This window comes from Pituophis catenifer, unplaced genomic scaffold (genome assembly GCF_029215685.1).
Source record: "Pituophis catenifer annectens isolate HBS135680 unplaced genomic scaffold, rPitCat1.0.hap2 SCAF_3, whole genome shotgun sequence".
In the NCBI taxonomy this organism is placed as follows: Eukaryota; Metazoa; Chordata; class Lepidosauria; order Squamata; family Colubridae; genus Pituophis; species Pituophis catenifer.
This window is the reverse complement of record NW_027256883.1, coordinates 193336008-193349243: the sequence shown is the minus strand read 5'-3', so window position 1 is coordinate 193349243 and position 13236 is coordinate 193336008. Positions and strand designations below refer to the sequence as shown.

General features: G+C 43.3%; 1 protein-coding gene across 1 annotated transcript in view; it reads left to right on the top strand.

The window, feature by feature from the left end:
• Positions 1-3437: 3437 nt before the first annotated feature.
• The window catches only part of PREX1 (phosphatidylinositol-3,4,5-trisphosphate dependent Rac exchange factor 1), a 252963-nt gene continuing 243164 nt past the window's right edge, over positions 3438-13236 (top strand). The window contains exon 1 of the mRNA XM_070940036.1: positions 3438-3623. Coding sequence (XP_070796137.1) covers positions 3438-3623 — 186 coding nt within the window. The remainder of the gene's footprint in view (positions 3624-13236) is intronic.

The window sequence follows — 13236 nt, the reverse complement described above, 5'->3', positions numbered from 1 at the left end:
TTCCCACCCCACTCCAGGGGAAGGATACTGCAAAATCTCCATTCCCACCCCACTCTGGGGCCAGCCAGAAGTGGTATTTGCCGGTTCTCCGAATTACTCAAAATTTCTGCTACCTGTTTTCCAGAACCTGTTAGAACCTGCTGGACTTCACCCCTAAATGAAGCCCTTGAGATTGACTGATTGATTGATTTTATATAACTCAAGGCAGCAAACATACACTTTCCTCCTATTTTCCCCATAACAACAATCCTATGAGGTCGGTTGGAATAAGAGAGAATGACCGGACCAAGGTTACCCAGGTGACATTTATGCCTACAGTGGGATTAGAACTCAAGGTCTCCTGCTTTCTAGTCTCGTGCCTTAACGACTAGACCAGACCAAATTGACTTTCCTATAGTTTCTTGTAAATCCAGGTGACAACCAAGCTCAAGGCATCCACACTGTACTAGGCTGTATGTATTTGTTTGTTGATCAAATTTGTGCACTACTATAAATACATAATATGTTTCCTATATTTATTGTAGAAAGATAAAAACAGGAGAAAACAAGAATAATATGAAAGCAATACAGGTAGTCCTTGCTTATTGACCACTCAGTGACGGTTCAGTTACTGCACTTTTCAGAGTATAAGACACACTTTCTCCCCTAAAAGTGGGTGAAAATTGCGGTGTGTCTTACCGAATGTTGCCGAAGCCTCACCCACCCACTGCCCCCCCCTTTGGCTGTTTTTGGCCTCCACGCATTGCATTTTCAGCTGCTTCCAGGTGGCGGGGATCGTCATCGTCGAACAGGCCACATCATCATTGAATGGGCTGCAGCAAATGGGCTGCAGCAAACGGGCCGTGCTGCAAGGGCCGTGGCGGCGAACAGGCTGTGGCGAATGGGCTACATCGAACGGGCTGTGCTGAATGGGCTGCAACAGTGCCGAATGGGTCGTGGTGAATAGGCCACAGTGGCGGCAAACAATGGCGGCGAATGGGCAAAGACAGATTTTTTTTTTCTTCCACCAAAAAGGTAGGTGTGTCTTATAGTCCAAAAAATATGGTAGATAGTACTGAAAAAGGACATTCATGACCGGTCCTGGAACTTGTGCCTGTTGCAGTGTTCTCATAGTAATGTGGTCATAATTTGGGCACTTGGAAATTAGTGTACACTAGACCAGGGGTCACCAACCTTTCGGATCTCAGGGACCACTACATTCATAATTTTAAATCCCACAGACCACTAATATGATCTGCCTAATGACTAGCTGGGTGGGTGTGGCTAGGTGATCATGTGAATAGGTAGGCATGTCACTCAATGTCACTCACATTGAGGGGCACCTTGCCGGCCTCTACTCACCCCTCTCCTCCCAGCCACTCCTCCCCTCCCCACCTGGGCTCCTTAGGCCCCCTACAGGAAGCAGTTGTTGGAGCTAAGCAGCCACTATGAAAAAGAGTTGACAAAACAGCTGGCTCAGGTCAAATTGGATCTGATGGAGAAGGAGGCTCAGCAGAGGGAAGACCTGTGGGAGTGCAAGGCCAGGTACTGGCGCCGGAAGGCTCAGCGGGGTGAGATGGTCAGCCAGTTCCAGGCCATGAGGCAGTCCCACTGGAACAAGGCTCTCCGGCTCTTCGCCACCAGCGGCACTTCCCTCCAGCCTTCACCCAAAGCCCCACACCAGGAGGTTGAAGCAGACCCCAAGTCGGAATTTCTCCCCCAACTCCTACAAAAAAACCCTGAAGGGGGAGACTCTCTGCAGCAAAACAAATATTCATTGCACATATCTGTCCCAGGGGCCGTAGTTTGAGGACCCCTGATTTAGTGCAATATTAAAAATGCAAACAATTTTTCTGCGGGCCACCAAAATTTTCTCCCGGACCACCAGTTAGTGATCGCTGCACTAGACAGGGTCTGTAGGAATAAAGAATGTGGGATCATTTGGATTTCTGCATTTTTGCTGCTTCCCCCCTTCTTTTGAAATTACCTGAATCTGCTCAGAAAATGAAGATAATGTTGTGCTTCCAAGTCAACATCTATACAGATCAAATAACATAATTGTCACTAAAACAGGGATGTTTGCTGAGGTTTTTAAAATTTAAAAAAAAATTAAATTAGCGCCTGTACATATAAAAAGGTGGACCTTCAATTATACGGTTGTGGCCACTATCTTGACATTTTTGGCACTTAATGAAGTGCTTAATTAAAAGGGTTTTATGCCCAGGAAACTGTTTTAGAGCACCCACACTGATCAGAGTTTTACTATAAAAGCCCATTTGTGGTATACTCTCTCAGCTTCATATTTCAGCGGACCTTAAGTTCGCAGTTGGTTTTGTTAAAACAAACGAGTCCAAAATCCTTGCTGATCCATCTCTGAGCGTCAAGGATCTCAAAGCAGCATCAGCCCTTAATTACTTTTGTGCCTCAATTTCTCAGTGTGTTAAAACACCTCCCGAATTTGTAGGTTCCACGCGAGACGGATTTTGCTCGTTGCTTGCAGGAAAATCAAAAATGGTGAGACTCCCAGGTCTTAAGGCTGGCTGGCTGACTTGCTTGCAAAGTAAACAGCCGCTGCTTCTCCATGCAAGCCTTTGCGGAACCAGACCTCCGCGCCGCCAAATGCAGCCCCAACCCTGCAGAAGAAGCAGGCAGTTTGCAACAAGCACCGCACGCTGCAAACATCCCGCCAGGGAAGGGAAGGCTTCCCTCCTTTCATTCAGCAAAGCGGGCAAAAAAAAGGGTATCATTTTGTACCGCAAGGCGGGCGTTTTGTATCCCTGCCGACCATAGGCCAACAATTTTGCTCCAATGTGTGTGCGTGGAGGTGGGCAAGACAAAGAATAGCTGCACGAGAAACCGACCGCAAACAAACAAGTTTGCAAGGCGACTTCCTCCTTGGGTCGGAAGGGCAAAAGGCAGGCCGAAGCTTTTCTTGGTTTTTGGTTTGCATCGGATGGTAAAAAAATCCCCGCATCTTCCCCGAGCCTGCAGCTTTCCCGACCGCCGCTCTTCTTTGTTCCGGCCTTGCGCCTCTCTCTCTCTCTCAATCTCTGTCTCCTCGCCGCAAAGACTTCTGTTTTGGGCTCGTCCCGCCGCCGCCCCCTTCTTCGCCTCAGAGCGCCGCCCCTGCCTCCGGGCCCGGACGGAGCCGACCCTCCTCTCCGCCCCGCTGCCCCGGTCACGCCCCCCTCGCGCGCTCGCTCCACTCCCTGCTCGCTTCTCTCCCATTCAAGCGCTCTTCGCGCTCCTCTCCTAGTTAGCCGCCGCCGCCGCCGCCTCCTTCTTCTTGCCATGTCCCAGCGCGGCTCTCCTGCCGGCGGCTGGTAAGGCGAGCGGGCGACTCGTCGGAATTGCGTTTGGCGTGCGCCTCGGGGATGGAGGGCGCCTAAAAAGCCGGCCGCGGAGTGAGGAGAGCGGAGCCGGGACGATCCTGGGGAAGGTGAGGCAGGCAAGGAGCCATGGAAGTGCAGTCGGTGTCTGGAAGTCCGTCGGTGGCGGCAGCGGCAACGGCCCCCGGCACCGGCGCTCTCCCCTCGGAACCGGCTAAGGATACGGACCGCCAGCTGCGTCTTCGCCTCTGCGTCCTCAACGAGATCCTGGGCACCGAGCGGGACTACGTGGGCACCCTGCGCTTCTTGCAGTCGGTAAGCGCCGTGAGCTACGGAGGGTACGGAAAGACAGGGGGGAGGGTGGGGGAAGAGGGTCACTGGTGTGTGTGTGTGTGGGGGGGGGCAGGCGAGGAAGAGGAGGAAGGGCAGCTGTGGATCGGCTGCGGCGGGCGGGACCCGCTGAGGCGAACGCGGAGGTGCCAACCTCGGGGGAGACTCTCGCCGCCTTGCGAAATGGGGTTGCGAAGTTGGCCGGCGCCGTGTGTAGCCGCGCCAGTCTTGTACTCTTGGAAAGGCGATGCGGAGCCTCTGGGGCTTTCTTGAGTCGACCCTCCCGCCAGATTGTGTGCTCTCCGGGAGGCATCACCTGTAGGGCCTGGAGCGGCCAACTTGGCCAAAGGGGGCCAGCCGAGCGAAGTGGGCTGGAGGGGCAGCTGAGGACACCGTGTGCCTCGGTTCCTGCGGCTGCTGGTTTAAAGCGGACTTTGGTCTCCCAAAAGGGGGAAAGAAAAAAAAAAGAAGGTCTTGGATTCTGGGTGGCAAGAGGGTGTTGCCTTCAGAAGTTGAAGAGGGGGCAACGACGGCCCGTCGTCGGTCTTGGGTTGAGAGAGAGGCGGGGATGATTTGCAAGCCGGGATGTCAACACGGGAGAGCTCATCTATCATGTGGCTTTCCCCCTCCCTCCCCCCCCCCCAACCACCACCTTTAGGCTCCTGGCAGAATGCGCAGCCGGCACACTTGGGCGTTTGGAAAATTGCTACTGGTGGGCTTCTAAGTGGGTGGTAAAGAAGCGACACAGCGTTTGCCTCCTGGTGGGAAAACTGACCCTTGGTGCAGGGAGGCTTGGTGTGGTTTTTAAATCACCCCTTTCAAGATCCAGAAGCCTTCAAGATGTTTACAGGCAGTTGATTGGTCTGGCATATAGTTCATCAGGTGCTTGGTTCGGCGTAAGGGGGAGCCCTTTGCAAGCAACAGTGATATAGAATTACTAATGGATTTTTTTTTTAAAAAAAAATTTAAGCGGAGTGATAAAACCCTTTCTTGTCTGAAGGTTGTTTTAAAGCGCTGTCTTTTCCCCCCTGACTTTGTTCCCTTCCAAGAGAAGCTTGTGGTGCATGGTTTAGACTTGGGCGACTTTTTCAGCAGTAAAATCTTGGCTTATGTTGAGACTCTTTTGCCTTTTATTTTAAAAGTAATTCCAGGCACCTTTGTAGTCTCCCTAGAAATGGTCTTTGTTGCTTGAATTTTGGATTGCTTATGTACTTTTATTGGATTAGTCTAGCTATTTGTATCCATGTCAGGGTCATTTTTATTTCTTGGCCAGATTAGTACTTCCGTGACCCGTTCCCTTTTAGTTTTGCAGCCGTGGCAGTTGAAACTCATCAGCATTCCGAAACATTTCTTCTGTCTTTGCACCCAATTGCTTTGTGGCTAACTCTATCCTCATGCTCTTCTAAAACTGTGGGAACAAACAGCTAGCTTTGAGCACTGCCTAAAAACATCTATAATGGTGTTAGTTTTGTAAAGCCTCTTCATTAGCAACAACAGTGTATTTGGAATTAGTGTGGCTCATCTGCAATTAACAATATGTCCTGCAAAAGCAACCCATCCTTAAGGAATAATTTTAAGGAAACATTTATTGCGATGTTTGCATTTATACACTGTCTGGTTCTGTTCAGACTAACTATTGGTAAAGCTTCTACAGTGAGCTCTTTTAAAGCCATAACAAGTCAGGTGCAACGTTTAGTCATTAAAATGCTAGACATCTTTTCCTATTGCGTTCGTTTTCATTGTTACTGCCTCCCTCCCACTATTAATTTTTTAATTTACTGCAGATCACGACACTTGGCTGTCTGATATGTTTGTTCTCAAAAAGCTAAGCTAGAAAGCTGGACTGGACCTAATTCTTAGTTAGGATGGGAGACCACCAGGAAATTCCAGGATATCTGGGATAGACTGTAGAGTCAATAAAGCACTGTAGAGGAGAAGGCATTGACAGATTATTTCTATATTGAGCCCAAAAAATTACATGCGCCTATGTAGTCATCATGAATCATACTTCACTCAAGGGTGAGTTTACTGTTACCTTACTTAGAGCCCAGAAAGAGATCAAGTTGTCTGAAGAACCATCAATATCAACATACCTGAATCTTTACAAATTATGGAAGAAGCTCTGTTCTTTGCTTGCTTTAAGTTGGATCAGGTTTGTGGAAACCATGGCCTAATATTTTGAAATTCTGTGTCTAAAATTCTGGCTACTCCTAAGCAAATGGATTTCACAGTAGTTTGTAATACAATATTAATTTTATCGTACCCTCTTTTTATTGTATACTCTATTATATACTATATTGTTGCATTGCATTTGTCAAATGTATTGTATATTGAGGACAAATAAATAAATAAAATATTTGTTTTCTTAATAGTAACAGTATTTCCTGGTAGCATGGACAAAGTGGCAGCTTATCAAGAGTACATACTATCACATTTCTTTTTTCTGGTTCCAGTTGTGTCCATGCATCAAATGAATATAATTGTGACCCATTCCAGTTTCAACGAGTAGGGAGGTAGTGTATCTTTCCTGTGGTTTAAAAAAATAGGGATATTGTCTTCTTGACACACCAAAGAAATCTTTGTTTTATCTTCAAATATTCAAGTGAACTTCAACATTCTTATAACAAGAACAATTTTCTATCCATTGTCCATAATTTGCAAGCCATTATTATTTGCAAGAGATGCACAATGGTGCTCATTTGCAGCTAAGTTACAATGAGTTCATTATGTTGGAATATATCTTCTGCCTAAATTTGTATCTGGTTTCATAACTTTCTCTAGTTTTTGCTCAGGTGTTTTTGAACTTGTCTGCAATCATAAGAGCTAGAAACTTATTCTTGGAACTTCCATTTCTCAAAAGCTATATTTTGGGAGGAGGTTGTATGTGTGCCTTCATGTCATTTTTGTTTTGTTTTGTTTGCTGCTGGCAGCTGCCTAGATGAGTCCCTACAATTTCCTCGGTAAGGTTTTGGAAGCGTTTTGCCATTGCCTGCTTCCTAGGGCTGAGAGAAAGTGAATGGCCCCAGTTGGTTTTGTGTCTAAGTTGGGACTAGAATTCATAGTCTCCTGGTTTCTAGTTGATGTCATAACCACTACACCAAACTGGCTCTTAAATTTAGTATTTGTTATACTGAAAATCTTTTAAAGTGATATCAATTGTGACGATAAACCTTTTACTGTTCAGTAACTTGCAATCCAATATAGTAGTTTCAGTTTATGCTTTCCAGTTTACAGTTTTAGTACACCCTCCAAGCTAGTGCAGAAGGCAATTCTCCCCGATCATTTTCATCAGAGGCTGATTTGTAACAATTGAATATGATTCCATCACAGTATGATTATAGATAATATGACAGTGTGTAGCCCCTGTTTTGATATTATCTTCCCATTTTCTTTGAATCATTTACATAATTATCTTCAATCTATAATGAAACTATTAAGATTGTGGGGAAACAGTTGCAGTTTCACAGATTTGATAAATCAAGCAATCAACAAAACCATAAAAGCAAGAACAGTAAACATGCAACATACAAATAACTATTCATTATACAGGATAACAACAATATAAACATGTAAAAAGGATGGAAAACTTACAAATGTTGTTAATCTTCAGATAATTTTAATGTGGCATAAGAATATTTTAAATACGTGTTTTTCTCAGAAAAAATATTAACTGCATAAAATTGGATAAAGTTTTTTGTGTAATCCCTCATTTTTCTGTGAGAACCTGAAATAAGATGGGGTAAAATTAAAATGAATGGCTGTGTCTATTGAAGATTGCAGGTTATATATTTCTTCTTTTTATTTTTATTTTTTGTGTTTCTCTGATTTGCACAGTACATTGTCACAATATCACATGGTATGTTTTGGCTTAAAGGTACTGTGTGACTCTAGCTAATAGTAGTTTAAATCATGACTTATTCCACCATGCACAAAGCAAAATATTATACATATTTTCTATAAGTGCAATACATGAATTCAGCAGTATTATTGTTGGCTGAAAAGGATATGGCTGTTTGAAGGGGCAATAGCAACTGAAATCTTGGCTTTCTTTTGTAGACATCAAGAGTATGTAATCTTCCAAAACTGTCAATTAAAGTGGCTTTTGGTTTCAAGTTATTGATGTTTTGTTTCAGTGGAATGTCCTCCTATAAAAAGCACTTGTTACTCAACCATCACTATTCTGCCCTGCCGAGACAAAACAAATCAATCATCTGTCAGTATTCTGGTTATTGAAGAAGAGAGTTTTGTTGTTCGCAGATCAGGTTATTTGCCACTGGTTCTTTGCCAGGAGTAATGTGAGCAGCATGTTTGGTTTTGACAAATCATAGTTTAATAAGTGTCTGTTTTTTATTGTATGGAATCGTTCTTCTTGTTGTGAATAGAATGGGCACTTTGCTCCCTTTGTTTGTGTTTCTGGGTCTGTGTAAATAGCCAAATTCAAGCAACTTATCCTTAGTATAATGTGGGAGTCCAGCCAATGGTTGATTCCACAATATATTGTGAATATCATTGGGTACTGAACACGAACCTACATTTATGTTATCATTCAAGAATTGGTGGAAAAAAATAGAGAGTTGGGGAACAGATCTGTGGCTGTGTTCACATCTTTAACTAGGCCACATTTTACACATTTACAGTAATTATCCTGAGTACCTAAGACATACTGAACTAGAAATTATAGACAGTGCCTTTATTTACAGAACCTATTAGGCTAAAATAGGATTGGTTAGCTTGTAATTCAGCATGTCATGCAGATGCAGCCCAGTAGTGCTATACTGGTACATGGCTGTACGGGTACATTGGTGATGGCTAATGGTAATCCTGCTTCAGAGGGCTGTGTATACCTTCAGTATTTAAATACCTGGCTATACCAATTGAGCCCTGTGTGTGTAGCTTTAGCCTACCAGAAATGAAGAGCTTGGGAAATGCAGTTCAAGCATGCTAATTCTGCCTATGAATAGTAAAATCATGTGTCCTAAGTTTGTAGTTGATAAGTTTCCAGGAAAAAAAAATCACAAGCCATGTCAGGTTATACTCCGAGTCTCACAAAATTGAAGTTTGTATCAGTGGGCAGAGAAGGAATCCAAGAAAATGCTATTTGCTACTGCTCAATTGGAAGACTCTAGAGTAGAATATTTTCTCAAAGCTGACAAGATCTCACGGAGGGATTTGTTTTTTGGTGTCCTGGAGCTGTAAAGCAAAAATCCATTGACCAGACCAGTTCCTCAAGGACATATTTTTATGTTCTGTGTATTCCACAGAAAATGGTAGAAACAGTATGAGACAGCTTTTTCAAAACCCACTATCAGTATTTAACTCTTTTGAGTGCTCACAGCCTAATTTAGGAAAGAGAAATAAATGCTGGAAACCTCTCTTTCTCCCCTCTTCTCTGGAGCACTTTTCACAGAGCACAGATCTCAGTTTGGAATTATAAATTGACTGAAATTCATGAGATCTTGAGAGCCATTGCCTGTCCGCTGTCTACAGACATTCTCAATCATCCAGGTCAGTGGTGAAATCCAATTTTTTTTACTACCAGTTCTGCGGGCATGGCTTGGTGGACGTGGTGTGGCTTGGTGGGTGTGGCAGGGGAAGGATACTGCAAAATCCCCATTCCCTCCCCACTCCTGGGGGAAGGATACTGCAAAATCTCCATTCCCACCCCACTCTGGGGCCAGCCAGAGGTGGTATTTGCTGGTTCTCAACTATTTAAAATTTCCGCTACCAGTTCTCCAGAACCTGTCAGAACCTGCTGGATTTCACCCCTGATCCAGGTCATAGTTGACTCAAAGATGCTTTTTAAAAAGGCAACTGGACTTCTTTGGTTTTCAATGTTTTCAAAGAAAAAAAAAGCAAGAAAGTCCAGTTGCCTTTTGGAAAAGCACCTTTGGACACCAAGTCCACTATTCAAAATTGTCCAAGTATACCACTGATGCTTATATTACTCTGCCTGGTTTAATACATGAGAATGTGACATTGCCCTCAACTTGGTAGGAAGCAGATTTAGCTTGTGGACGCTCCTTCCTCAGATTATCTAGAAACTCCTCCTTTTATCACAATGCTTGAAATTGGGAACAAAGGAAACCACTTTGGAGTGGGGGGGAAGCATAGATGTTAGCGCAATGCCAGAAAGCTTTACACAACACCAGAAAGCTTTTTTCGACTTGTGACAACAAAATACCACAGGGATGAACGAAGGAGTTGGTGTTTTGCGTTTGGGGCTGGGCCCCCCTGGTTAAACATTTACCATACAAGTCCCAGATTTTGTCTCGTTGTCTCCATAAATAACTCCGAAGGAGCAAAGAGCCCAATTCAATAAGTAGGGAGTCAGGAGTTTTCCAAGGACTTCCGGGCTCCCGTGGTAATGGGAAAGAATCCTTTTCTGTGTTTGATGCTATAGACTTGCCTATAAATCAGGCTGTGTTAATTGCAGATTTTAAAAAAAATCTTTTCTTAGAAGAATAGCATGTGGCCATATAGCAGCGAAGGGAAAGGTTTCTCTGTGTGTATGCCTGGAGACCTTTTCCCCTCTGCTGAGCGGGGGTCTTCTTGCAGATACAAAAGGCCCCTTTTTTATTTGTTTTGTCGGGCAGATCCCACCACTTTTATTTTACTTCTGTGGGTCAAAAGGGGGAGCAAGAGGTGTGGGGGTGGGGTGGTAGGAGCGGGCAGCCTGAAAGTTACAGTATACACAACATTTTTTGAGTTCCCTAAGGAAGCTGCCATATTCCCTGCAAGAAAGCTGTGCAGCCGCTTTCTTGAGCCTGTGGAATATAATGCAATTTTAGCTCCATGCATTAGCACGATTTTACAATAACGCATTATAAAATGCTGCTTCTTGGTTAATGACCGTGTTCTGCTTTGCATCTTTGAATCTGAGTTGAATCCAGGGCTGCTAGATTCCTTTGGATTATGAAATCACAGAATTTCAAAAAGTTGCAGCATTCTTTTTTTTTCTTTTTCTTTTTTACCCTTTACCCATTTTTATTTATTCTTTTTTGATGGATTCTGAAGAATTCAGTGGCTGGGATCTCTAGTGTCTGATGAACAAACTGAGAAGCACTGTGTATATATACTCATCTCCCCAAACTTTTTTGCTTCCAATTGCTAAATTTCAGGACTAGATTTTCAGTGAGTACAAAACTGTAGCAGAAGTTGGAAAGCTGAAAACAATTGGAATACACAAACACACACACACACACACACACAAATGCAAAAATCTAATCTATATCTTTAAAGATAGCCTCTGGCCTGTATACATGCCCCAAGTCTCTACTGTATTTTATAAATGCCAAAGCCTGTTAGGATTACATTGCCAAAATTTAACAGAACTTTTTAGCAATCTGCAGTCTTAAAATACCTAAACTAGAACTCTCTGAAAACCCTTGAAAGATCCTTCCTGCCCAAACTAGCACAAAATACAGGTAGTCCTTGACTTACGACCACAACTGAGCCCAAAGGTTCTATTGTTAAGTGAGACATTTGTTAAGTGAGTTTTGCCCCAGTTTATGACCTTTTGTGCCACAGTTGTTAAGTGAATCCCTGCAGTTGATACGTTAGTAACCTGGTTTTTAAGTGAATCTGGCTTTCTGACTTTGCTTGTCAGAAGGTCGCAAAAGACGATCAATGACTTTGGGACACAACAATGTCATAAGTATGAACCAGTTGCCAAGAATTTGAATTTCGATCATGTGACGATAGGGGTGCTGCAACGGTGGTAAATGTGAAAAACGGTCATAAGTCACTTTTTTCAGTGCCGTTGTAACTTTGAACGGTCACTAAATGAATCATTTTAACTCGAGGACTAGCTGTATTGGGTCTGCCCATTTGCATTACTGCCCTGCTACTGCCTGCTATTGAAGGTCCCTAGCTGCCAAAAAATTATACTTGTAGCTACAACTGCAACCTACCCCTATTTTTAATGCTTTGGCCTTATGACATTGTTTTTGTCTCCTTCCTAGCTCACAACAAAAACGGTTTGATTTTTTTTTTAAAAAACTACTCCAGTATTAAAACAATATTTTCACAATTTTTGCCAAGAACCCACCTACACTTGCCCAATTAGGGAGAATGAATGATAGTTGTTTTCTGCCAACAGGCAATGCTTTCCTTAGCTTGTCTGATATTAAAAGTGAGCACTACTTGCCAACTGTGTTACTGTGACAGAAGAAGGGCAGTGAATTTTATTCTGGCAAACATTTCTCTGGCTAAAGCAGGGTGGATTGCACTTCATCATGGTCATCTGACTATTGCCCTGTGTGCGATTATTACATGAAAGGTTAAACTTAATCTTTATTTGGCAAAATTTATTGACAGGCGATATTTTAAGATAGAGATATGAAAGATCTGGGATATGAAAATGATCACACTGTTCCCCACGCAAACGTTCATCAATTCTGTTGATACGTAATCAATCATTTCATGTATTCCTGTTTCCAAGCATCACGTTAGACTGATGTAAATAACGCTGAGTTTAGCATTCACAGAAATCTTGGTTTGCATCAATTAAATTAAATCAATTAAAGAGCCTGTAGTACAGTGGACTAAAGCACTGTTATTAACATCTGCTGCTTGCAATTACTGCAAGTTCAAATCTCACCAGGCTCAAGGTTGACTCAGCCTTCCATCCTTTCAAAGGTAGGTAAAATGAGGACCCAGATTGTGGGGGCAATAAGCTGACTTTGTATAAATATACAAAAGTATGAAGGCTATTGCTTAACGCATTGTAAGCCGCCCTGAGTCTCCAGAGAAGGGCGGCATATAAATTAAAGCAAAAAAAAAAAAAATTGTTGCCAGTTTATTTTGTTGGGACGTTTTGTGCTAGACGGGCCTGACTTCTTTCATTCCCTGTTGTATAAGTGTGTAACGTTAGCACACATGCCTACTATCAGATAAAGTAAAACCACATCCGTTGCCTTAAAAATATTTTGTTCTGCAACTCGGCTGAATATTTAGCTTCTTGGTATTTAGGATGCTATGTAATCTGGAGCAGCTGTTCTGTGCATGGCCCGATGCTCTTTTTCCCATCTGCGATTAGCTGCTGCAATTGGCCTTTGAACCATTACAAGGAATGTTTGTCTTGGTCACTTCTTGGTGGTGATTTCCTGTGTCCTGCCTTACAGCTCTTGTCTCTCTTCTTAGGTTCAGTAGGTGCTGATAATAAAGCTGTTTGTCCAGGGAAGGCGAACCATCTGGTTTCTGTAAAACATTGTTTTCCAAACTCGGTAACTTTAAGAAGTGTGGACTTCAACTCCCAGCATTCCTCAGTCAGCAAAATTCTTCTCTTAAAGTTGCCAGTTTGAAAAACATTGGTATAAAACAAGTGTGCACGGTGGCTTTAGGAGGGAGGAAAGGAGAGTAAAATATAGAAAAGGGCTGGTTGAAATGTACTTTCCTGTTTTTGTTATTGCTGAAGTATAGATCAGATGCATGAGCCTGGCACTTGCCACAGGGCGTTTATCTGAAAGGCAGCTGGACCATATATTCCTATTCTGAAAGCGTGGCTTATTTTGTTCAAAATGCTTGATTTCCTACAAGCATCTTCCCTTCCAGAGCAGTCTTGCTTAAGTACTCAAGAAAACAGACAAAGATCCAGTCC